The following is a 26,578-nucleotide window of genomic DNA, read 5'->3' on the forward strand; positions in this document are numbered from 1 at the left end:
CACATCTCCCAGCATGCTCACCTGGCACACAAAACCGGGGATGACCCTGTGGATGGTGGAGTTGCGGTATCCGAAGCCGTGCTCGTGCGTGCACAGCGCTCGGAAGTTCTCGGCAGTGCGCGGCACGACGTTGGCGAAGAGCTCGATGGAGATCCGTCCCAGCGGCTCCTCGTCGGCCGCCACGTCGAGGAACACCGTGGGGTTGGTCTCACTGGAGACCTCCAGGGGGGCGTCTTCCGTTGTAGCGCCGGGGGGGGCGTCCGCCGCTTGGCTCTGAGCCTTCAGCCGCTCCTGGCAATCGTGCACCGTCACCAGGAAGATTCTCGCTTGCTCCGGAGTCTTGAACCTGCAGGCAAACTGCTCCATCCTCCCGGTGCCCTCTGTGTCACACGTGGCACGGAGGGGAACGCGTCGTCGGCCTGTCAGCGGAATGGCCGCAGGCGGTGCGCGTCACTGTCGCGCGCGTCACTGCAAGGGGGCGGGGGGCACGCGCGCGCTGCTCCGTACCGGAGTAGTCGTTGGCGATCCACACGAAGGCATTGTTGGAGGCCTGCATGGGCGTCAGCTGCAGCTCGGCCGTGATGGCGTGGTTGACGCACACCTTGTACACCTGCTCGCGCCGCATCAGCACCCGGAAGCCGCCCCGAGCTTCGTGGTGCAGCACCTGGCGTCATATTGCAGCGCTTGGTGAGTTGTCCTCACCGCACGCACCCACCCACACCCCTCTGCTTTTTATTTATTTCTTCGACCATTATTTCCATTACGCTATCAGCACCACGTGACAATAGAACCCATCAGGTCTTTTGCAGAGCGCACGGCCCTTCGTGAAGGAATCCTGGAAGCAGATACCGCATAGCTACCTCCGAGATCCCTTCACGCAATCAATTCTGCACAGTAGGAGAAGGGGGTGGCACTTTACCAACCACTCTGCCACTGAAAGTAATGTTCATTGCACGACAGTCAAACTAATATTTTTTATTATCAGGTGAAATTAAGTGCAGCACTAATGTAATGCGATTTGTTTTCATTCACTCATTGGTGACCAGGCTGAGACCACCAACTCATGACACATGGGAAGCCAGATTAAAAATCACAGGTGGCCGCCAGGAGTCGGACACGGGCTCTCGCACCTTTCCCAGATCAGAGCACTGACTACACCCGACACACCACATCCAGGATGCCATCTCACTATGGCTGCGACTACTGAATCAAGTGCCACCTGCTCCAGTCGACCAGCGACTCCGGAGATCGTTCAGCGAGGGGAGACGGCAAAGTGCCCGAGCCAACCTTGATGTCGCCCACGCCACGTTCCTTCCACGTGGAGGCATCGCGGTCCCAGCGGAAGAGCTTGGCACGCTCCTTGTAGAGGATCGTCTCCTCCTCCTCGCCCGACCGCACCTCCACCTACGAGCGAGCACACACGTCGGTGGCGCCCAGAGGGCACGGCCACCACACCGCTCTGAAGCAACTCGCGTCACATGCTTGGGGGCCGTCGCCATACCGTGAACACCGCGATGATTCGTGCGGGTACAGGGGACCACGATAGCCGTATCAGCCGTTTTGATAATATCGTTTTATCTTACATCCTGACAAAAAGGTTTGTGAAGTAACATGCACAGCGATAACATTTCTAAATTAATGTGTATATAATCTAGGGGTGGGATTCTTCTTAGCACAGGTGTCGCTTTACATACAAGCACAGTCAACATGTAAGGAAGCATATACACACAACGTAACGGAGAACTAGCCCTTCTTTGTCGTCAGTTTCGTTGTTTATTGTATAACTGACGGCACGTGCGTTATTAACATGATCGGTTGTAAAGCTGCAAGGATTCCAAGAAACCCATCACAACAGAAACACCTGTGTGTTGTTGAATATAGTCAAGAACACACAGGTGTGTGTGTGCAGCGCTGCACGTACAAAAACTCTCGGCCTCATCCACACGGCCACATTTTTCCACCTCCGAGTCGGTGGCGTAAAGAACGTGGCCACACAAGTTCAGCTTCCCTTGAGCTTGTAGTTTGCACAAGGCCAACAGACATTTTGTACGTACGACGCGGCACGTTGAATCTAACGGGCACCGATCCCACCCCCCCTCCGCCCACGGGTGGCGATCGCCCCAGCGCACACACCTCAGGCAGCGAGACGAGTGGCTCAAAGTGGATGTCATCGCTGGACTCGCGAGCGTCGTCCTCCTCTTGCTCCTCCTCGCCCCCCTCGTCCGCGTCTTCTTCTTCCTTCCTCCCATCGCGCTTCTTCTGGATCCCCGCGGCCCCGAACACGGACGCTCCGGCGCCCGCCCACGAGAAGTTTGCGTCTGCGGTGATACAAAGCCCCGCGTCGATCGCCGCTGCGGCCGCTTTAGACCCCAACGACTCGTCGAGTAACGCGATTCTCACACCCAAGATGACTTGCGTCACGTCACGTGCCCAATAACCTATTGTCGAACGTCACTTGTGTTGCGTTGATGCCAATGGCTCAAAACTGTAAAATGGGAACAAGCCAAAAGTTATTTTCTATTCCAATGAGCATTGAGGCAGTGTGCTCATCCTCCTGTTTGCAGCCCTGAGCCAGTATTAGAAATACTACGTTCTTATGGTGGGGGCGAGTCTATCCATTGTTGAGACCTCCCAACAAAATGGCACTTGCTTGATCGACCCCGGGAAGGATGACAAGAGGACAACAGCCGACCAGGGTTTGAACTGGCAACCTTCCGATTGTGAGCAGCTCGCTCTAAGAGACGGGGGAAAAATACAAACTATGGACACCAAGAGCAGGCTAAAGCTCCATCCGTGTCCGTGACGTCGCACAAGTAAACACAGCCTTGAAATGAAAGCATCAGCCTTCAATGAAGCGAGTGTGTGTGTTGGTGGCAGCATATGGGCAACGTGTCATTACACTGGCGTGCCCCATTGGGCCAAATCATTTGGCTGCCTTTCTGTATCCCCCCCCCCCACATGCAAGTGCCCAGCAGCACAGACGCAACGTCGGTTTACCTTTCTTATCGGAGAGAAAGTCCGAGCTCTTGGAAGCGAGGTCGGAAAAGCTGATCTCACTTCCCCTGGGGCACTCGAAGAGCAAGCGCGCTTCACCTGGGCACGGGGGGCGCACACACGTCTCATCAGCCACCCTGGACTCGCTCGCAGCCTACGATTGTGACGGCGCATGAGCGTCCGCTTCCCCCCACCCCTGCCTGCCGCTCACCTGTGGTTGTGCTGAACGGGGTCTCCGCACTCACCGCGCTCGCCACGCTCGCCGTGCTCGCCGCGCTCGTCTGCGTGGCGAGGGAAGCAAACGACTGCAGGGTTTCTATTGGGAAAACGAGTGCTTGTTAGCGTCGCCGTGATATCACGATTCAACAACATGTTGATTTTCACGACATGATGATTATCGCGATGTCAATAATCCCGCGAGTGCAATGCACGGGTGCAGTGGAGTCACCTCCAGAACTGTGCACGAAGGCTTCAGTCGCGGCCTGCGAGGCCAGAGAGGCAAACGAGGACGACGGCGTGTCTGTGGAGAACACACGGCAGAGGGTCGCGCACGGCGTGGAACACGACTCGAGGCAGCATGGCTCGCACATCTTGGGAATGAATTCAAGGTTACTTTACCTCGTCGCAGGGCATGTGCGGCTCTCACCTCCCACACCGATGAACAACAAAGGTATCGCACGGTGCGACTGGGGCACCAATCTCAAACCATGGGCCGCATGGTAACACCACTGTCCGCTTCCAACTTTGGCTGGCAGCCATGTCAGACATTCACCCGGAGGGTTTTCCCAAAGCCGTCTAAGCTCACTCGCCAACCTCGACACAAACTCCCTACCACACGAAATTATAAATGTAACACCTCACAAGCAGCGCCAGGGAATGACACTACTCTTTCTGGTTCATAACCAAGAGCGCCAACGCAACCCAAACAATGGACCGTATAGTAAAACCACTAAGTCTACGCTCCTTCGATGGAGGACTAACAAAACTAAACGAACTCGCTCCTTAAGCCCCCTTGTGGCAAGCACACATTGCCATTGAGCTCCTGCACATACAGTAGACTCTCGATGATCCGCACGTGGTTTTACCGATTTGCGGATTAATTGGTCACCTGAGATTTTGACACAACTTCATAACTCATGGATTTTCCCTGAAGCCCAATATGAAAACAGTTACACAATGTTATTCTTGGAAATGTTTATTACAAGCCACGTGCTGAAACCGAACAAATATGTGCTCTGGTTCATTCAAAATCCACGTGATCGCCCCTACAGTACAGTTGTTGCGTATCTTGTGGGCGGAGTTTAATTAATTTTGATTGGCGTGGTTCTGCTATCCACTTAGTGGGCAGTCTTCTGCGCGGAAGCAGGACCGTTATCATTGGCGAGCGATCCGAGTAAAATGGTTATATTTTTGGATTATCCGCAATTTGAATTATCTGCGGCCATCTTCCCCGTCATTAAACGCAGATAATCGAGTCGACTGTATTACTATCATGTAGAATCAAGAGTGGAGGTTTGGCATGAACTGCATTAATCAAGGCTTGAGAATACTAGGAGCGGAGATGCGGATGGCGACGCCAGACGGTTGCACTCACCAACTGTGGAGATGGGCGGGAGTGCCCAGGAGTTTCCGCTCCCCGCGCCGTCACGCATGTGGGCGCCCCACCGCAACGTGGAAAACTTGAGCGCCCCCGACGTTGCCTCCATCTCCTCCGACTGGGTTCCCGCGTCCGGGGTGTCGGCTGCGCGTGGCGACGAGGGGCGGGGAGACGCCCTGTCTGGTTCCTGTGTCGTGGCAAACATTTCCGGAGCGACGGGAGCGGGGGAGGCTCCGCCTGGAACGGGGGACGGCCGAGGGGCGGTCCACGGTGGTGACCTACAAGGACGGAAACCACGGAAGAGCAAACTCACCGAGCTGGCCACGCCACCACCACACGTGTACCAACCACATCTACTAACCACAGTGACGTCTTGAAGGCGGCCACCATTTGGGCGACATAGTATTTGATACATTTCCTTGTCCGTTGAGAAAGTCGCGCACATGATACTTTGATGTTGCTGCAACTTAATTTGACTTAACCAGGGAAGGCCTCAAAAGGGCTCACCTCTTCACAACGCTCCACCTTCATCTCTCCCACGCCAGGCATCTGCGCTGCGGGTCCTGCAGACGAGACGCTGTCAAATCAAACCCCCGTCCGCTAAACCCACAATGACACACTGACATACATGGGCGTGTGGCCGTGCCGTGCCTCACATGCCGTGCCGCATAGCCTACTCACCCTGCGGCTGATCCTGCTGCTGCTGTTGCTGCTCCTGGCATCTGCTATCCTCCTTGTACAGCTTCCCGCGCAGCCGATTCACAGCCTCTTCGTAGTCGTCTGTATCTGGGGAGGCGGCACAACCCAACGATAGCATGAGCGAGACTCTCGCTGGTCAGTGCCGCAACCGGAATGGCGCTACGGCCTGGCCGTGAAACTCGTGCGCGCTGGCCGTTGCCCCTACCCTCTCCAGAGTCGCTGGTGTATCCGGGCAGGTTCTTGAAGCAGAAGAAGGTGGCTGGGAGCTGCAGGTTCTGCGCCAGGACTCGCTGCTCCTCCGTGGGGCTCAGCTGACCGGCAAAGACGACCTCCTCATCCGCAACCGCCGCCGTGCGGGGGCGGCTCTCCTGCACCAGCGAAGCAGCATCCCCCTTCACGTCCGCTGCTGGAGAGCGTCGGCAAGCAGCGGCACAAACAACAGGTCACACTGTGCCCCTCCTGGCACGGCGTCAGAGCCAGCTGGAGCCGGCAACCTGGGGGGGGCAAGAGCTACAGGAGCTGGGGTCACGGTACAATCCTGCAAGACGCATCTCTCCACCCGCCGCAAGGCTGCAAGCCATTTGCACCACTGCCGTCGTGGTGAATATTTTGTTCCAAATCCTGCAGTGAGCCTGAATGGAGTTTACTTTTCCACATGATGGCCAAAGGACCAATTGAATTGAGTGAACAATAATACAAGTTTTTTTGGGTGGTAACCCAAAAAAAAAACCTGTATTATGGATCATATTGGTCATGAAAGCCTAAGTGTTAAACTGAATTTGGTGAAAAGGACTGAAAAGATAATTAATTTAAAAAGTTTAGCTTTCTCGTTTAAACAGTGGGCGGCGGGTGCGCACAGTGCTAAAATGTGTGGCCTCATAACAACACGTGCCTGGGTTTGATTCCTTTTGCTTATGTTTCATCCTTTACACCGGAGGGATCACGCTTTTTCCACGCACTGCTTGAAAATGTTCACATTACAATCTCCCCCTGTTCTGCATGGGTTTCCTCCAGCTTCTCTAGTTTCGAAGCAGAACTATAAACACACAAGTTAAGTGGTATTGGCAAAATTCCCCAATCCTGAAAAAATACCTGCAAATCACTGAACTCGGATTACATACAGCAACATTGCCCCCTACTGTATGAATTGGGAAGACCCTCTTGAATACGAGTTTTGAGGCTAAAAGTGAGGCTTTCCTATGTAATCACAATGACTAATGATAATAAATCACGCAATAGCTAGCAGTACCGGCGGGAGGGGTGGGGAGGAGGCCAGGCCGTGAAGCCTGCACGGTCATCTTCACATCCACGGGTGCCCCCACAGCAGCTGATGGGAAACAAATGCAGGGTCAGCAATTGCACCATCGTCTTCTGCAGCAGTGGCCTCACTACTGTGGCCACAGTAAATACGTTGCCCAAGGTGGGGGGGTAGATCGCCTTGACACAATGGAATCGACTCCACAAGTCCGCAGAATGTGGAGAGACCAACCAAGGAGCAGATGGTGGGAGGCTGTCAGGGCAGATATATGGGTCTCTATGCGAGTCTATAGGTCTCTATGAGACTCTGTAGGTCTCTGGGTATCAAAGCGCAGATTGTGGAGGACTGTCAGATGTTGGAGGTGGCTGCGTGTCGACTGCGCAGAAGTTTCAGGATCTGGTGGAGGGTAGGCAGCATTGGCAGCGAGGTGCGGTGGTGGCTTCAACGGCTTGGGCCGTGACAATAGAGTCTTAATCCCAAGTACTGGGGCCTCTCCCAGTCTATCTCCCAAGTCAAATAAGCGTCCCGCCGAGGGGGAGATGGTGGTGGTCGGGAGCAACGTGGCCACGTACCCCGGTGAGGCGGCGTGGCTGAGCGTGCGCCGGGGTCAGCTTCCGCTGGAGTCGAGGCTTCAGGGCGGCTCGCCGATTCCGCCTCCTGCGCACAGCACCGCCACATCGCACGATGTCACATGCAAAAGAAAAAGGTGCAGCGCTATACCCATATAAACTGCAGGGTGGACGGAAAAAGTGGGGGGGGGGGGGGGGGGGATTTGATGAACCTAGCCCAGTGGTTGAACTGCTGTGCCGGGAGATAGAGGCGAACCGGCAACCACTGGATTGCAAGTCCAGTGCGCTGCTAACCGTAACACCACTGTGACAGCTCCCTGATGCCACGTGTACCATATGCAATTCACCTCTTACAAAATTCACGCAAGCGCTCGCATTGTGCCGCCTGTGCTCAAACGCTAATTGCATATTTTACCACATCTCATTGACAAACTCCAGCTCAGATGGCCATCCCTTCACCTGCTCTTGGGACAGAAAAAAAAAATTGGTGAGGATTGTGGGTAGCAGGCTGGGGGAAGTAAGGTGGTAGGTGCGGGCACATACCGCCCGCCTCAATTCTCTCGCTTTCTGCACCACGTTCTGTGCCCCGACTGGGATTGCTGACAGTTATGAATCGCGACCGGTGGACAGCGGCATCGACGATGACAAAATCAGCTTCCTTGCAAGACGGCGTCGCCTCCTCACCTGTGCCGGCCGCTGCTCTTGCTCGGGAACGTTGGCGGCTGCCTCGACGACGACAACGCCGTGGCCACCGCAGGTGGTGGCGCGTGGAGCCTCCACACGTGGCCTCCTGTGCTCTGTGAGAGATACCGCCGCCGCCGCCGCACCATCCCAGCGAATTCAGAAATTAGAGCGGCGCAAACATGACAGCTGCAACTCACCGCCCATTGCCACGCGTACCAGGGTCTGACGCCTACGTGACTTTACCGAAAGAACCAAAGAGTATGAAACTATAAACTATTTTTATTTTACCAGGTAAAACCCACTGAGCTATGTTGTTTTTTCAGAAGCCACCTGGCCACAAATGATCACTTATTTAAGTGGCTTATCACGTGGAAATTCATAGTAGCACGCGACCAAGGAGAAAAAATGCAAACTCCAATTATACAGGCGCCAGGGTCGTGATCGAACTAATGACCTCCAGTATACCAGGCGAGGTAGCGAGCATCTCGCCACCGTGGCTCCCACCCCCGGCAACAGGACTGCCTCACTGGATATCCATCGTCTACAAATGCAACAACTTTTATTTCACTCCCAACAATAACTCTGCTCTCTTTGGTCTCAAAATCATCAAAATGTGACTGCCCCTATCATAAAATCCTTAACAGGTGCCCTCTCGCTCACGCAGCTGCGTCACTTGGAATGATCTCCCACGCACATGCAAAACGCGCCACCAGTATCATCTGGTTCATCTCTCTAGTTTAGCCTCGCCGCACAGTACATCTGCAACCGCTACAGCCCACTCAATAAGAACCCGCGGTGCGCACCATTTCACTCTGTGTACTTGTTCATGCATTTGACCATGTGGTTTTCACAGTATAAAGCGCTCGCCTCATAAGTTTTAGATTTAATATGCGTACACACTTCATCACGCGCTTGTTACGTTTGTGCCAATCAGCAACCTGGACTCAATTTCAAACAAAATGTTCAACCTGTAGCGATTTTCCATTTAAAAATGTTGAACTTTTGTCAAATAAACCACCGTGCACACGGAGGAAGTTACAGCTCCTCGGGAGGACATGACAGGTGCTCGCTTACCAGAGTCCCTCTCCAGGTAGAGCTTCCCCTTCAGGTTCCTGACGGCAGTGGCGAAATCCTCATCTTCTGCAACGCACAAACCACCTCGTTACGAGCCGGCATCAGCGCCACCCACATAAAGCGGCAGCACCGCCACCACCATTGGCGGCAGTAAGATTATTATTGTTTTAACGTGTGCGAGGTGCGCACGCGCGGTGCATGTACCCTCGTCGGAGTCGCTGGTGTAGCCGGGCTCGTTTTTGTAGCAGAAGAACGTCGCGGGCAGCAGCAGCAACTCCGCCAAGACTCTCTGCTCCTCCTTGGGGCTGAGCTCCCACACCACCTCCACCTCGCCTCCCTCATCCTCATCCTCCTCTTCCACCTTGGGTTGCCGAGTTTGCTCTTCCTCACCGCTGCTTGTCGTGGCTACAAGGGAGACAAACGTTAAGAACCCAGCGCATCCCAGACAATGGGCGCCGGGCGTTGACTTGCGTGGTCCACTGCAATATTGTGGCCGAAGCTACCTGGATTCGGTGTCGTCCATGAGCCAGACAACAATGCCCACAAGTTGAATGGGGAAGCAGTTTTACAATTTAAACAGATTTCATGAATTATATCCCTGGGTCGTGCATCCGACATTGGGACATAAGCAGATATCATGGGTATTTAAAAAGCCAACGTCCAATATTCCGGCTCAAGAGCACGCAAGGCAAGCATCCCGACCCACGCCCCTACTCTCTCTGCTGTGTGCCAACTCGCGCAGCCCCGCTACTCACCCATGCACCACGCAGCCCACCTCATTCCCACCAACTTATTTACCCAGGTGAGAACCCACTGACATTAATCGTGTGCGTTTGCAAGGTAAGGCTACCTAAACAGGTGCCGACATTAAAAAACAGGATCAGTTTTTTAAGCAATTTTCAAGTTTGCCGATTCTGGCCGGTGTTGGAATGCAAGTGATGAGATACACATGGGAACAGTGCCGCATGTGCATCTGGGTCCATTAACTCAGACCTCGGTTGTTAGTTACATAAAGATATACATTTCAAGTTGCATGTCTGAATGCATGTGGCTTCTGCCAAGGTCATTTTGCAGTCATCGCTCTGCAGGTGTGGTCACGGAAGAGCTTCTCTCCTCTATGGATACCCCCTCACTCATAGTAATACAAATAGTACGCAATATACTAAACCACTGTTTTATTATGTTTTATTTTTATTATTTTATTACTTCCCTTCTACGTGACTTTACCGAAAGAACCAAGAAGATAAACCACTGTAGTTTGCAAACGTAGGAAGGGCAAAACTAAACACTCTCCCAAAGCCCTCTTGTGGCTAGCAGACCGCAACACTGGCATACAACTCCTGAACGTATTTGCTGTGATACGCAAAGAAAGAAGAGTTCTCCTCGGTGTCATTGCTGGTTTTGACACTGCTAATCAATCCATCCTCCCCATCGGCTACGCCTTGAGACATTACTGGAAGGCGCCTTACAAATAAATGTAAATTACGTAGGCCTGTCGGGCACTTTTCCTGCCGGGTTCTGCTCTCGTCATAGATGGAAGGTCCAATAGATATAACTGCTCGACCCGAGCTCGAAGTGTTCTGATGCTTGCATTGTCTTTGTGCTGGGCGCCTTTTGGCGTTCTCTGGTCTGACACTGGTGAGACTAGGCCATAAAAAAGGCCGTCTCTGGTGTAGGCCAATCCGTTTCAAAGACTATGCATATATTATCAGAGCATGTTTGTTTGCATGTTCACAAGTATGTGTGGTTAATGCAGACTTGATCCCTTACAAAAGGTTTATATTTGGTGTTTGAACATCTTAACACCTGTTTAATTGCCAGAAAGGGTAAAACATATTCTTGTTTTTTCATAATTCTGCACTTCCGTTTGCACACAGGGGCCGTGCTGCCTCGACATCCCCTGTGCTGTGCCATGTCTCATACCTATGAAGTCTTAAACATTAAACATATCTCCCTATTCCCAGTGGTTCCCCCCCCCCATGACACACATGTCCTCCTCTTGTTTATGGCATTTTCAGATACAGTGGTCTTTAGATGCTACATAACATCCACATTTAATACTTTGCTGCCTTCAGCTACGCGATGTACAACACACACATTCTATGTACACACCAAATTGGAGTTAAAATTTGTGCAAATTCACACATTCAAGATATAACCTCATTGCATCTGCGCTGCACATCCCGCACACTAGTTCGCTACAGCCGCTGTCCCGGGGAATGCTCAATTGTACGCCACAATTTCCAAAAAGCATCTCGTTTATTTTCTGAAGCGATGCAATCACCACAAGTTGTACAGACTCTCAGAAACAGGTTACATGGCCACTGACCCACTGACTATGCAGGCCTATACAAAATTGTGATTTCGCCCCCCCCAACCCCCCGAGTTAATAATCCGGAGCGGCGACTCCAACCAGCGCGCGGAGGGTGCAAGCGGACACCGCTCGCGGCCCGTGTGCGAGGGGGCAGTCGCTCGCACCGCAAACGCAGCCCTCGTGAAAGCGCGCACGCTGCTGGTTCACAAACACTTCTTGCCGAGTTAAACATGGCGGGAGGCGGCGGCGGATGTGGGGAGGGGGTTAGGTGCTGTGCGCTTCACGCTTCGTCCTGCGGCGGCGGTGTTAGTGTGTCGCACACACAAAACGCCCACGTTTTCTCTCAGCCGGAGCGGCCGGTGCAGCCCGTGCAGCCGGTGCAGCGTCTCTCAGGCTCGGCCCCTTCGCCAGCACTCCCCGTTGCCGGCACCGAACGACGGTCGCCGCGCTACCGTGGTGTGACCCCTGGCGGCTGGACGGAGGCGTGGAGCCATGGCACCGGTGAAATTTCCGGTGCCTCGCTTCCATGGCCAGTGGCAGCTGTGCGCCAGCTCAATTTGGGCTCGGTTCTCACAGCCTGATATGGCCGAACCGATCCCGGACACGGGGAACTCAGAACCAGTCACGATGTCACAGAGTCAACGGGGAAGCGAGATGCACCTGCACTGCAATTGACCCTGCCAAGTTGAACTCTCTGGCCATTTTAGTGGTTAGATACACAGCAAACATTTAGTTTTCAGTTGAAGGTATAACCAATATGTATAGTAAACACTGTTAAAAATAATTTTGTTAAAATCGTTCCCTCGGCATACAACATTTGGTCGTGGAAGTCGAGGTAAAGGGGAGTGGGGGCTGAGCCCATTAAGCCTCATGGCTCACGGGTGGTTTGGGGGCTCATAGGCCCGAGTCCTGGTGCCGTCCCTGGGCTGACACGGCCCAACTAACAAAACGGAAGCCTCCTCTTGCACCTCTACCCTGTTGACCCCCGGAGGGCCGGGCATTAAACTAAGAGAGATGTGAACTTCAAGGGTGATGCAAACGTGAGGATTTTACAAATCGGACACATGTGAAAAACCAAAGCCAAAAATCCCCAAAATTATAGAGGGCATGCAATCATGCGTCTGGCGGGAAGAAGGGCAGCTGTTAGCGCAGAAACTGCAGTGAAATTTTAGTTCCTCGCAGAGAAAGGGGGCCAGAGGCCGTAGGTTAAACCAGCAGGCAAGCCGCGTGGTGGTGGCACACGTTGCTGTTAGAGGGCACGCCATGCAGTGTGGGCGCAACCACTCTACCTGCAGCGCTAGCCAGGGGAAACGGCGTGGTCCAGAAGGCCGCAGGATTAGCTTTGAAAAGGCTAAAGTCAACACCTACACATGGAGAAGGGGAGTTGCGGCCAACCGTCAGTGTGCGTGTGAAAAAACAAAAACAAGGAGGTTTGTGTGGCATGAGAGGGCAGAGCCCTTCAGGTGAACGACACTGCACCCCCTCAAATTTGTTCATGGCCCAAACATCTGGAATTTCATTGCTTAAAAAAAAAAATCGCTAAAAACGTGTCCTTGGTTACTCTCTGATATCAAATTAAAATTTGATGCAAAACTGTTGATTGTTTATAATTTCACTTTCAATTGCATTGGACTCGTATATCCTTATTTGTTTACATATTAGTGCAAAAGTAATCCTGTAACTGTTTAATGTTCCTGTAACTTAATTGTAATTTTATAATGGTCATTAAAACAGGGGAGTTTTTCTATTTAACATTGATTTACATTTTTGAAACAGTCTAAATGTCACTGCACTTCATTCTATTTATTTGGCTTCTGATTTTTTGCCACCCAGGCGACTCTTGCAAAGGAAACTCATCCTGGTCTCTTGAGTTCTCACTTGGTTAAACAAAATAAACTTGAACCCCGACCATACACCTGGGGTTCCACTCTGCAGGAGTCTACCGCCCCAAGCAACCAAGGCTCAGGGAGGCGCACGGCTGTGGGAGTCTCTGGATGCGAGGTCGGAGGAGAGGTGCCGAGTAGGATGCGCACCTCACGACTTTCGACCACTGGATGATGAAAACACGCCCGAGTGAAACGCTCCCCTGTGCCAGTATGGCAGGGCGAGCACAACGAGCATGAATTCGATCTCATTGCCCCACACACAAGGCTAAGCTTGTAAACGCGAGTAAACACTGCCCATGTAAATAAACACCACACTTGTAAACAGCACCCATGTAAACAGTACCTAGAAAACAGCATCCCTGTAAACAACACAGCAGTTGAACGTTGCCTGAAATTTTCACCCTGCGTTTTGCATAATTTATGTTTGTATGCATAGACATCAAATGGCTGTAAACAATCAAAATGTATAGGTCGCCCAATTACGCAAGCTGAGGTGAAATGATAGGCACGTGCCTATACTTTCCCCAGGTGACAATGAAAACTACAGACACTTGCTTTACACATCTGTCCAAGTCTCCTGCTAACAAAGTAGCAGCCGCATACTCCAACGACGCACGGCGGGGACCAGCGGGGGCTCCGACACGGCGTCACGGCTTGACGCGGCGCATGACGCGAACGAGCACGAAGCACGCAAGCGCGAACACCCAGTGCATTTCAACGAGCATTCCGAAATCCGCGAGCCAGTTACCTTGCTGTGGGAGGTGAAACGCAAAGCAGCTGCCACTGCCGGTCGCGGTGGTCGGGGAGGCCCCTCGGAGGCCTTTGCTGACAATCTTGGTAGCCAGCGAGGACTGAGCGCCATCGCTCCCCGCATCGCTACCGTCGCCGCCGCCGGGAGGTGCGAAGGAAAACGGTGAAGCCGTGAAGTCAAAACTTGACGCTGCGGTCGGCTCCTTCGACGAACGCTGAGGCTCGAAGCTGAAAGTCGCCTTACCTGCAGAATTCAGGAAACTGAAAGGCGAACTACCAGGTGCGTCGTTGGCCATGCCGGAGGAGCCAAAAGTGAATTTCGTGGCCAGAGTAGGCCCTGGTTTATTGGTGCTGAAGTCAAACCCAGCGATGGGTTTTCCTGCGTCACCACCGGCTGGCTTGTCGGACGTAAACAGGCTCTGCAGCGCTTCCAAGCCGAACGAGAACTTGGCGGGAGAGATCACCGACTTGGCCGGGCTGGGCGTCGACTCCGAGCCGCCGCCCATTTCCGGGCGGGGTGGCGACGACGGCTCATCGACCTCGGTGATGGCGTCCCCCTCGTTGTCCTCGGCGGGCCCTGTTCCCTTGTCGGGTTCCGCCGACTCGGAGACGGAGAGCACGCGCGTGGGGGTCGGCGGCGCAAACTTGCACCGGCGGGACAAGCTGCCTCGTCTCCTGCGCCTCCTGTATGTCCAGCACCGCCTGGCGGAACACCACGGCCGTCTCCAGCTGCTTGAATCTCAGCGCCAGGTGCTCCATCCGCGGCTCGCCGTCCGACGAGTCCAGGGCGTTCCACACCCACGCCCTGCAGAACGCGCACCCGCACGAGTACTCACAACGGAACTACCTATACGACAAAGACCCCCCCCCCCACCACACTACCGCCCGTATTGCCCGAACAGACTGTTGGGGCAATTGATGTTGGCGAGGGCCTATGAAGGCTGGCATGGTGCACGAGGGGGTAAATGGCCAGCACCACACCCAGCCGCCTGAGGGTTGTGCTGGCGATGTTATCCACAACACACCAGGTACTAATTTGAGGCCAAGTCCATCTAGGGGAGGCCCAGGACCGGTTCAATTAATTGTGATTGGTGCTGGTCGCCGGGTTAGTAGCACAGCCGCTCCAGACGGCCATATTACTGCTACCCCATAACCACCACTGCACACACCACTACACACGCTGGCGAGAGCTTGTGGGAACAATGTGTGGATGAGGCGTGGGCGGCGACAGCCGTGCGGACGAGGTGCAGATGACGACAAGTCAGCGGCCGTACCTGTCGGAGCCGCGCATGGGCTCGAGCCGCGTGTCGGCCGTGAGCCAGTGGTTGGCGCAGATCTTGAGCACCTGCTCGCGCCGCATGAGCAGCCGCCCGCGACCGTCCTCCAGCCGCTGCAGCAGCTTCACATCGCCCACCCCACGCTCCTTCCACTGCGCCGCCTCGCGGTCGTAGCGGTACAACTTGGCCCGGTGGACAAAGACCTCCTGGGGAGGCGGGCACCGACGGTCGAACGTTAGAGATCGGGCGGCCGAGACTAGTCCCAAGTAGCTCCGAGCGACGATGACGACCAATGCAAAGCGAAGCCAACGCGACGTTCTTACATACGGATTTGTTATCACTGCTCACAAATTAATTCCGATCGCGTTGTCGGCATCGTGTGGTCACTGAGTTGAAATACGCAGCCGAATTTCAGAGAAGTGCAACTCGTTTGTGTTGAGAGCAGCCTATGGAAGTGTATGTCACAGAGCTACCACTGACCCTCTTAAAAGTGACCCCTGGTCCACAAACAGTAGGGGGTGGCACTTTTCCACCCACTCTGCACGTCAGAGTAATATATAACACGCGAGGATAAACCGACATACACATTTTTTAGCACAATTAACTTCTGCAGAACCATATTTTAACGATGGATCTTTTTGCGCGCATTCATTGGTGACCGGATTGAGACCAGCACTTCGTTTAATCGTTAGCGGTGCCGGCTCGGCAGCACGAGAGCCACACAAGAGCCACACGAGAATTAAGGAATGTCCTGTGTGCCCTCACCTGCTCCTCCTCCTCTCCCGTGCGCACGTCTATCAGCGCGGGCAAGGGCACGATGGGCTCGAAGTGCAGGTTATCCTCTTCCTTGCTCTCCTCCTCCTCTTCCTCGTTCTCCTCGTTGGTGGAGTTCCGGTGCTGGTGGGCCCCCGGCGACTTGCCGGGGCTCACGATGGGCTGGAAGCTGAAGTTGAAGCCGGCGGCCGTCTCCCCGAAGCGGAAGGGCAGCTTGTCCGACGCGGAGTGGTCGTGTTTGTCGGGCGCCTGCGGCGGTGGCGGCGATCGGAGCAGGGAGGTGCCCGCAGAGGTGTCGCAAGTGGATGCTCCCTCGCGCAGGTCATAGTCGTCCCACTCGAGCGTGGGGACAACGCACTCCGACAGAGAGCCCGGCCGCAGGGCCGCTGGCGTGCCCCCGGTCGGGGTGGACGTCACCACGGCGTGGCCGTCGCTTGCCGCCTGCTTGGATTTGTTGTCCAAGGCGGAGAACTGCTCCTTGAAGCCCTTGAGCTCAAACTTCATCTTCTCCGCTTTCTGGATCAGTTCCGCGGCCTTGCCCGTCTGCAGAAGCTTGTGCGGTGTCTGCAGAGGCATGTCCAACAGGCCCCGCTGACACTCCTCGAACTTCGCCTTGAACTCGACGCCGACGTCAGGAGTCTTGAACTTTACGGCGAGCTGCTCGACCTTGGGCTCCCCCTCCGAGAAATCGTTGGCCACCCACACCCAAGCGCGGTCGGAGCCCTTCATGGGATTGAGGCTCATGGAAGTGGTGATGCAGTGGTTGGCGCACACCTTCAGCACCTGCTCGCGTCGCATCAGTATGCGAGTTCTGCCCGTCTGCTTGTTCCGCAGGATTTTAATGTCTCCAACGCCCCTCTCTTTCCACTGAGACACGGTCGTGTCGAAGCGAAACAGCTTGGCTCGCTGAGAGTAGCACACTTCCTCCTCCTCCTCTCCTGTGACGAGGTCCACCTTGTCGGGCATTTGCACCACGGGCTCAAAATGAATCTCGTCGTCTTCCTCCGTCTTGTACATTTCGTTAGAGTCCTCCTGTCCTGACGTATCGGCATCGGCAGTCACGCCAAACAGCGCCTTCCCAATGCTGGGAAAGTTGGAAAAACTCGACTGATTCTTTCCAAACTCCAGGGGCTGGGCCGTCGCCAGATCAGCAAAAGAAGTGCCGGAAAAGCCCTGGAATCCGTCCGCGCTCATCGGCTTAAAATCTGAAAGAATGGCACCAGAGAAGCCTTGCCCTCCGACAGGGCCACTTGAGTTGGGAACCTCCGCTCTCTCGTGATCTTCTGCAAGAATCTTGAGCAGGAGCGATGCGGACCCTGGTTGGCAAGGCCCTTTCCTCTCTTTCCCCTCCTGCGTGGCAAATTTAAAAGCGCTCGCCTGGCCAGCCACAGGAGCCAACGAACCAAAGCTGAAGCCCGATTCATCAGACTTGGCAGTCAAGGTGCCGAACGTGAAACCAGACATTGACGATCCAAACCCGGAGCTGGGTTGTCCGAACCCGGTTAAAGGTGCTGGAGGTTTCTCTGTTGGTTGAGTGCCTGGTTTTCTCGTCTGGCAGGCAGCGCACGCGGCAAGCTCAGGCTTGTTACGAACTGCGCAAGTGTCACAGTCCCACTCGCCCTCTTTCTTGGAAAACTGAGAACCAAATCCCGTCAGGTTCCTGACGGCAGGGGCTTGGCTGCTCTCTGCCACACGTGGAATACTTGTGGTGGCGTCCGGTTTTCTCGTCTGGCAGGCAGCGCACGCGGCAAGGTGAGGCTTGTTACGAACTGCGCAAGTATCACAGTCCCACTCGCCCTCTTTCTTGGAAAACTGCAAACCAAATCCCGTCAGGTTCCCAAAGGCAGGGGCTTGGCTGCTATCTGCCACACGTGGAATACTTGTGGTGGCGTCCGGTTTTCTCGTCTGGCAGGCAGCGCACGCGGCAAGGTGAGGCTTGTTACGAACTGCGCAAGTATCACAGTCCCACTCGCCCTCTTTCTTGGAAAACTGCGAACCAAATCCCGTCAGGTTCCCAAAGGCAGGGGCTTGGCTGCTATCTGCCACACGTGGAATACTTGTGGTGGCGTCCGGTTTTCTCGTCTGGCAGGCAGCGCACGCGGCAAGCTCAGGTTTGTTACGAACTGCGCAAGTTTCACAGTCCCACTCGCCCTCTTTCTTGGAAAACTGCGAACCAAATCCTGTCAGGTTCCTGACGGCAGAGGCTTGGCTGCTCTCTGCCAAACGTGGAATACTTGTGGTGGCGTCCGGTTTTCTCGTCTGGCAGGCAGCGCACGTGGCAAGCTCAGGTTTGTTACGAACTGCGCATGTTTCACAGTCCCACTCGCCCTCTTTCTTGGAAAACTGGGAACCAAATCCTAGCAGCTTCGGGAAAGCAGGAGCTTGGTGGCAGCTCTCCACCGAAGAGGGAGTGGTTGTGGAGGCCTGGGTAAAACTAAATGACCCTGGCTGAATGGTCTTGGCCGTGCTGCTGGCAGCGCTGTTTCCAGTTGCGATACCAAAGCTGAATCCGGTGGCTGCATCGGAGCCCATCCCAAAAGCAAAGCTGGTCGCTGCTTGCATAAAGCCGGAACCTTGCTTGTCGCTCTCTGTCGGTAAACCAAATTGAAAAGCCGTCACCCCGGTGAGCGACGGGAGGCCTTCGGTGAACGTATTGCTCTCTGGAGGGGCTCCGGGATTGGGGGTCTGACAGGCAACACACGACAGTGGCGCTGCTGTCATTCCGAACGACACAGATCTCACAATCCCACTGTCCTTCTTTCTTTGCGAACTGTGCACCGAACCCCTTGCCGGAAACTGCAGGCGACGCCACGGCAGGTGTTTTGTTATCTTGAGTGGACTTGAAAGGCCAGGCTTGATGAAGCAAATCGAAAATCGGGAGCAGAGCCAAGTGCCAAAGACCCAGGACACTCGACAGCGTTTCTTGCGGAGATAGTGCTGAATTTGAAGTCGGGAAAGGAGGCGCTGCTCCCAGAGCCAGAAGGTGCAAACGCTGCAGGCTTCTGCCCCGGCCTGTCCCCTCCTCCAGGCTTTGCGCTGAGGCAGGCGATGCACGCATCAGCATCGGGCTTGTTCCTCACCACGCACACCGAGCAGTCCCACTCGCCCTCCTTTTTCTCAAACTTCGCGCCGAACCCCACCGGGATCATCTTGAAGACAGGAGCTTGACTTCCGGCTCGAGCTGATTTAGAAGAGCTTTGTTTAGAAGGGCCTTTCACGAGAGCCAGAGGTTTATCGCCTTCGTCACCGTCACTCACAACATTTTTCAGCAGCTGCTGTGCCTCCTCAAATTTGGTTTTAAAAACGACCGCCTCCTCCGCCGTTTTAAACTTGATCGCGAGCTGCTCGTGCCTTGGTACTTCGTCGGCAAAATCGAGTGCGTGCCAAACCCAGGACTTGTCGGAGCCGGCGTTGCGGTTCAGGGTCATCTCGGCCGTGATGTAGTGGTTCGCACAGATCTTCAGGACCTGCTCACGCCGCATCAGCACCCGCAGCTTCCCTGACACGTGGTGACAGAGAATCTTAAAATTGCCAACTCCGCGCTCTTTCCACTCTTTGCTGTCGGCGTCGAATCGGAATAGTTTTGCGCGGTTGCAGTACAGCTCCTCCTCGTCCTCTTCTCCCGTTTTCACTTCCACCTTGTCCGGCAGAGGAACAACGGGCTCAAAGTGTGGCCCATCTTCCTCCCCAAGGACGCTGTCCACCTCACCGTCGCTGCCATCATCCCCCCTTGCCGGAGTGGACTGCTGGAAGAGCGGCCTTCCCCGGTCCTTGAAGGAAAAGGTGTTTGTTGTGCCGCCCGTGGTCTGGCCAAACCCGACTTCCTTGTCCAAACTCTGTGCAGCGAGGTCGGCGAAAGACATCCCAGACAGCGCTTTCACATCGAAGTACGGAGCGGTGTCCTGAGACAAACTCGGAGGGGGCCCGGCCTGGGAGGACGAGGGAGGAAAGGGCTTGCCGTGTGACGAGGCGTTTTGTGGCAGTTGTTCCATCTTGATGGGCGTACCCGTGGTCAGTGAACCAGCCGGACCCTGCCTTCCCACCGGCGAAGAGAACGTATAATCGCCATCATCCGACCGGAAATTGTTGCTGAACTGGAAGGCGGGCTGCTGCTGCTGCTGCTGCTGCATCAACTGCCCGGGCGGCTGGCCCTGCAGACTGGGGCTCGCCACAGCTCTGGGTGCGTCCGGCACGCGGTTGGCCGGGGGCATGGTGAAAAATCCTGGCTCGGGCAGCGCCGGGTTGCTGGTGGCTGGGGGCTCATAGAACTGATTACCATAGGGGGACAGCACGCTGCCGGACACTGCCGAGTCGTAGCCGTAAGCAGAGCCGTGCGGGTAGCCAGAGCCACTGAACACGTCCTGGGGGTAGATGCGTGGGGCCGAGGAGGGTGCGGGGGGCGTGCTCGCAGGGGGCTGCTGGTACGAGTAGACGTGCGGGGGGGGCTGTGGCTGCTGCTGCGGCGGCTGCTGTTGCTGCGGTGTGAGGCGCGGGATCCCGCTGTACATGTTGGGGTGCTGCCAGGGAAACAAACACAGGGACAATGAGACAATTACGATGCACCTGCCGAGCACTTAAAATTACAAACCCGACATGAAGCACCTCCCCCCCACTCCCCCCAGGATACAATGGCCTGTAATGAACTGCATCAGACTGCATGGCAGACATAGCTAGCTCCACCTCCACTGATGAACAATTAAAAGAATATCCCAGAGCACAGAATGCAGTCACCAGTCTCAATGCACGGACCACACAGCTATGCCACTGTCCGCTTCCATCTTTCTCTGGCAGCAAGCAGCATTTGAGATATTCACCACAAAGCTTCTCCTGAAACCGTCCACTGGCTTACTCACCAACCTCAACACGAACACACAGATGCTGCCAATCAACTCTGACACCACACGAATAAGTTGAAGAAAAAAAGCTGGTGGGTACCTTGGCAGGCGTGGTGGTCCGTAGCAGGTACTGTGTGTTGTAGCCGGGAGACTGGTTGTAAAAAGCCGACGTTCCTCCTGTCGACACTGGGGAGAGACACACGCAAGCAGGCGTGCGTGTGAACGGGGGGAGTGGTAGCGTAGCGCTGCGGGACGAACCCGGCCACCCGAGTTCGATTCATGCCCACGGCCAATGCCAGTGACTATTATCCGAGTCGATCATGGGCCTCCCCTTAGTGGACTCAGCCTCAAATGAGTACATAGTGCGGTGTGTAAACATCGCCACTGGGTAGACGAAGGAGGTCGAGCGTGGTGCTGGCCACCTAACCCGTTGTGTGTCGTGCCCGCCTTCATCGGTGCTTGCCAACAGCACTTGCTCCTACAGTCTGTTAAGGCTATATGGGGGACCTTTGTCTTTTTCTCGTCAGTGCATCCCATTCAGACGTGGCGGTTTCACTCACAGCTGAGTGAATATTATCAGCGCATGGGAGACACCGATGAGTGAATTTGCCACCACGAGCATAATTGACCCAGTCGCTTGCACGAGCAAGGAAACCCATGAGGGAAAGAACACAAAATCCAGGTTGGGAATAAAACCCAGGTCCTTCTTGTTGTAAAGCACCATTGTCACCTACCACTGTGCCACCCTTATGCCCGATGATTTGTATTAAGGGACAAACCCCTTTGCAATATATGGCATTCAAACACCCAGGTGGGATATCAAGACATGTGGCGCTAAGCTGCATGTGAAGGCAATGCCAGACTGCGGGTGCTGGGGTCAGGCTGGATGAGGTGTGTGCGATTAATGAGCTGTACCCGTGAGAGGCACGCCCTGCTGGAAGGAGGCGGGCGCCTGATACGAGTCGGCGAGCGTCTCAGCCGGGTAGCCACCCTCCATGACCATGTGCATGCGAGACTGCACGCCACCCGCGCCCTCAGGCGTCCCCATTTGCAGGCCGCGCATCACATTCTGTCAACGAGCACACACACACACACGTTGGCATACGCATGCAACAACATTTGCCACGGCGTTTTAGCAAAGCTAGGTGCACTTTGAGGTCACGTGACAGACGCTTGTTTGGCTTGACTGGCAGATCGACCACCTGTGGCTCCCTATGCAAGTCTGTATGCTGAACTACTTTCACACTGTACGAAGCCAACCGTGCTAAACAGAGGGCCAGGGGAAGGTCAATAAACGTCTGCGCCAACTTGCTACGTTTTAGCCGCCCGGCACTCTGCTCGTCATTTTGAGCGTTGTTGCTGGAGGGCAACTGCCTCCAACTGCCCAATAGCGTCCTTCATGAGCCTCCTACACAGATGCCAATATCGCCACCGCTGGTACCAGTTATTTTCAAGTCGCAATAATCTGCAAGTCCAATCAGCTCCACATCCTTCCGTACTACATCAGTCCATCTTTCCTCTCACCCGTACTGTGCTAATTTAGACTACTCTATCCAGCCAAACTGAAGTTGTGCAGGCATGCAGTGGCTAGGCATGCAGGCTACATGACCCAGCCAACGCAGCCTCACCTGCCGGAGAAGCTAATGGATGATGGGGACCGTATCCAGACCTTGAAGAATGTGCGAACGCCTCACACAATCCAGACTGGTTAAACCCAGGATGGATCATAGGCAGGCCATTGTGCGGAAGTCAACAATGGTTGTCCCATGGAGACCCCCCCCCCCCACCATAGTAATGTAGAAATTCCACCACTGGCTCTATGGAGCTGTAGTAAACAGGAGACGAGCATCACCTAAATCATAATCTGAGCAGGAATCCACTATGACTCTGTGACGGCTGCACTTGGCTCACTCGCCTGCAACCCCTGCACTTGGTGGCACAGTGTCTCCAGGAGGTGCGTCTGCTGCTGGGCCCAACGAGGGGAGGTCCGCGGGGAGCCCTGCACACAGACAACGCCACACACGACGACGACTCAGCGCCAAACCTCACCGTCTCGCCACCGACCGCGCAACGTATCGCACGCGTGGGGGGTGGTGCCTACCAGAATGCTCTTGAGTGGAGAGGTGAGGGTGGTGGCCTTGGCGGGCGAGGCCGATGACCGCATAGAGGCGGCGACGCTGCTGTTGCCGAGGTCGCCACCATTGGTGAGGTCTCCGTTCAGTTCGACACGGGACTGCTCCAGCCGTGCTCGCAGCGCATCCAGAAGATCGCGCACGGAGCTCACGCTCACCCCGGCCTGCTGTGGTGTCGGCCGCACAAAGACAAATTTCCCCCGAAAGCCTTTAACAAACTGTTGGGGTAAGTGGCATTTGCCAACACCTAGGAAGGCCAGCACGGCATACAAGAGGGGTGGATGTTCAGCACCACGCCCGACCGCCTTCATCTCCCCAGCTGCTATTTACTCACCGCACCAGGTACTCAATTATAAAGCCGAGTCGACTGAGGGGAGGGATCAGGACCAACTCTGATATAAGTCATCAACGTTGCCTGTGAGCGGGAATCAAACTCGGGTCGCCGGGTTTTTAGTGCAGTGCACGAACCACTACGCCACTGCTCTCCATACCCACACACACGTGGATATGCAGAACATGTGGGGACCCACAAGTCACAGACAGCCACTGCTCCCCTCCAGATGACACTGCCACAACCTCATCTCTGCCAGTGGTTCCAACCCAAGCAGTCAACCACACTCAGCTCAAGACTAGACATGTAGCAAAGCATTCATTTATCAATTAAGATCACTTTTGACTTCAAGACGATACATGTATCGGCACCGTGCAAGAATTTATTTTGCATACAATTCGTGCAATTATACGCAAATTAGATCAATACACTGAGGTTAATGGAGAACACTGTGCAAACGAGACAGACGAAGGAATGTATTAACCAATTCATTCTGGCCACGAGGCTGTTTGTCGTGTGGCGTGTGGCGTGCGGGCACCTCGCCGTCCTCCGCAGGGGCGTCCCAGTCGTGCTCGGGCAGCATGCGCATGATCCTGAGCAGGTATCCCTCGGCCTTTCGGAGCTGCGCCCGGCACTCCTCTCCCTCCGGGCCATCCGTCTCCTCTCCACCGGGGTCTGCGTCCTCCGCCAGGCTCTGGAAAAGCTACACCGAGCAGCAAGACAACATCATTGGTCACATAATTCACATCAACATCATTCACAACGGTGTTGCGGTGGATTTTGTTGCTCAGAGGTTCTTAACTCCCTGCTCCTGAAATCAGAGTTGCAGGTAACATGTTGTACGGCATGTACACTGAATACAGGGAGTGGCTTTAAAAGTTGTATATTCTCCTGTAGAGGAAGATGCCACTGGTTCTTCATGTTCTGCAGATGTAGATGCCACCACTGCCATCTGAACGGGAAACTGGAAATACAGACAAGTTTGTTCGTATCTCCGAAAGTTCCTAAGTCGAATTATCGTAAGTAGGCGTCCCTGTATTCACAAAGGTAAAAAAAACGATGGTACATCGCATTCAAGGTCGGTCTCCTGACCTGTAAAGCCCTACACGCCCAGGGACCCTCCACTGCAAACTTCTGGGGCCCCCCTCCCTTTGCTTACACGGCTCCTCCCCTGTGGAAACAAGCTGGCTAAGCTGGATAAATCGGATTTTCCGTGGAGCAAATAATCAGTGAATTGAAACGGCGCAAGAAGTTCAGAAGACATATCATAGCCACACCCAACATTTGACACTGTTTATTTAAAATTGCTTTCACATTTAATGTGTGCTTCTATGAAATCTAATTCTTTCTCCATAATATTTTTAATCCTAGGAGAATATTAAAAAAAAATAATTATCTTACTTAAAAGAGCAGATTACTTGTAGTGGTCCGAGCACAGGATTATGAGAAGCTTATGAAAACTACCGTTCTTGTTTTTGCGCAGAGCAACGGGGGTCTCTACTCATTGAAATACAAATGAATGCATGCATCATCATGCTATTGTATTAGTTTTCTAATCGTATTCACCAGCATTGTTTTTATGCATGGTATTTATCGTGTGCTATTGTTAATCCAGGTTGCAAATGGGACTGCTCTCAACGAGCTCTTAGCTCCATAATACAGGTTTTTGGGTTAGATTGTGTAAATTTACTGAGCTCTTAGCTGGTTACAAAATAAGCATCATCCATTTCAATACAAGGGGCAAGCGTGCGACCAATGGGTGTGGCAGCGTACCAGGGCACAGTTCCAGAAGGCCAGCGGGGTCCCCACGGCCTCGAACCTCATCACCGCATCGTCGTATTCTTCTCGCACAAGCGACAGCGTCCCGAGCGCCAGCTTTGCCGATGCGATGAACGCGTCAGCCTCTTGCGGCTGCCGAGCGACACGTTCACACGAGTACGGTCGTCAGGAGGGCAGAGCCCACAAGACCAAAAGAAACGCTCGACAAATTTCACCACGGTCCCCGAACCCCACAGCAACTCCCGCGAGAGGATGGCGTTGCCTGCGACGACGGGGACGACGCGGCGCATACCTGGATGTCACGGCTGTGGAAGTGCCAGAAGAGCGGCTCGATGGGCTCGGGGATGTCCTTGTGCTTGCGCGCCAGCTGCAGCAAGGGGAGCACCCTCTCCCAGTAGTAGGCGCCGCGCGCCACGTAGTCGCGCCGGGCCGCCTTGCTCCTCTGCGCGCTGCCCTGCATGCAAGCGGTGCGACGATGCGCGTGTGCGCGGCGCGAGCGGCTTTAAAGCAACCGCTTTCGTTACAAGACGACGCAAACCAGTACAAGAAACATCATGCAGACGCACGGATTACGCAACGCTTTCCAATAGGCGCTTGTACTCAACGGCAGCTTGCTACTAGTGCATACCCGCATTCCTCTCCCAATGACGTCAAAACACGTGACCTGCGACGTCACGCACCGTGCGACGTCACCCCGTTGTGCGACCTCTGAAGGCAACGTCGCCTTGCCAATGAAAAACGTCCAGGGTACAAACGCACGTTGGAAAGCGTACAAAATAATTTCCCTCGCTCGTTCCTTTCTTGGCTGCAAAAGCTGCAGTGGTGCGGCCGTCACCTTGCGCACGAGGGTGTCGGCCCAGTGGACGAGCAGCGCCGGCTGCAGCCCGTGCCGCTCGTGTGCGCGCAGCACCGGCAGCTCCTGCTGGACCCTCAACCTCAGCTTGGCCAGCGTGCCCGGCCTGCACACAGACACACCGCCACCACCGTCATGGTCGCAACACCGTGCTGTTGTGTCTGGAAGACTTTGCAGTTTTTTCCTAGATTTTTCTGTTTGCGCAGTCACTTTAAGATGTTTTCTTGTTCATGTTTTTGTTTGTTGCGGTTGCACCCGATTCAAGAGCCGAATGGCTCACAGGGCTATACCTAAAATACATGAAACTGAAACTGTTTGACCGCACTTCCATGCCCTGCCCCTATCAACATTTGTATCCATTTTCTTTTGAGTAATTTGCTCTTTCAAAGTTGTCAATTGTCGCCGAAATATTTTACTGTAATCATTACACTGCGTTGATTTTTATTTCACTACCGCTGAGACAGGGCGAAAGATTGGTCAATGGGTGAGCAATGGTGATGGGCTGGGAGACCATAATCACGCAGCGAATACATCATGGCTCATAATTACCGTATTTTCCCGCATATAACCCGCGGGGTGTACCACTTCTTACAAACAAAACAAGACCCTGCGGGGTATATGGAGGTGCGGGCTATCCCAAAAATATTTTACACGTGTGACATGTCATAACTCGTTAAATGTTTTCATGGTAGGACTATCCCCTATGCAACACTTACTACTTTTGACTAAAGCACTGCTGAATAAACCACTCACACTAAAATTGCACGTGGAA

The 26,578-nt window shown here is 54.2% G+C and overlaps 1 protein-coding gene across 1 annotated transcript in view; it reads right to left on the reverse strand.

Annotated features, from left to right (window-relative positions):
- Positions 1-26,578, reverse strand: part of LOC133353880 (E3 SUMO-protein ligase RanBP2-like) — a 44,063-nt gene that overhangs the window by 2,527 nt on the left and 14,958 nt on the right. The window contains 31 exon segments of the mRNA XM_061570368.1: positions 22-380; positions 508-664; positions 1,288-1,404; positions 2,134-2,318; positions 2,998-3,093; positions 3,206-3,310; positions 3,443-3,514; positions 4,589-4,841; positions 4,843-4,869; positions 5,099-5,154; positions 5,273-5,377; positions 5,496-5,696; positions 6,540-6,617; positions 7,121-7,205; positions 7,802-7,914; positions 8,876-8,941; positions 9,080-9,280; positions 13,824-14,469; positions 14,471-14,630; positions 15,100-15,308; positions 15,868-18,579; positions 18,581-18,728; positions 18,730-20,393; positions 20,812-20,897; positions 21,627-21,780; positions 22,627-22,710; positions 22,813-23,010; positions 23,713-23,877; positions 24,948-25,085; positions 25,246-25,407; positions 25,789-25,912. Coding sequence (XP_061426352.1) covers positions 22-380; positions 508-664; positions 1,288-1,404; positions 2,134-2,318; positions 2,998-3,093; positions 3,206-3,310; positions 3,443-3,514; positions 4,589-4,841; positions 4,843-4,869; positions 5,099-5,154; positions 5,273-5,377; positions 5,496-5,696; positions 6,540-6,617; positions 7,121-7,205; positions 7,802-7,914; positions 8,876-8,941; positions 9,080-9,280; positions 13,824-14,469; positions 14,471-14,630; positions 15,100-15,308; positions 15,868-18,579; positions 18,581-18,728; positions 18,730-20,393; positions 20,812-20,897; positions 21,627-21,780; positions 22,627-22,710; positions 22,813-23,010; positions 23,713-23,877; positions 24,948-25,085; positions 25,246-25,407; positions 25,789-25,912 — 8,926 coding nt within the window.

The sequence above is a fragment of the Lethenteron reissneri genome, chromosome 45 (assembly GCF_015708825.2).
Source record: "Lethenteron reissneri isolate LAM-NWPU_2019-01 chromosome 45, ASM1570882v1, whole genome shotgun sequence".
Classification (NCBI taxonomy): domain Eukaryota; kingdom Metazoa; phylum Chordata; class Hyperoartia; order Petromyzontiformes; family Petromyzontidae; genus Lethenteron; species Lethenteron reissneri.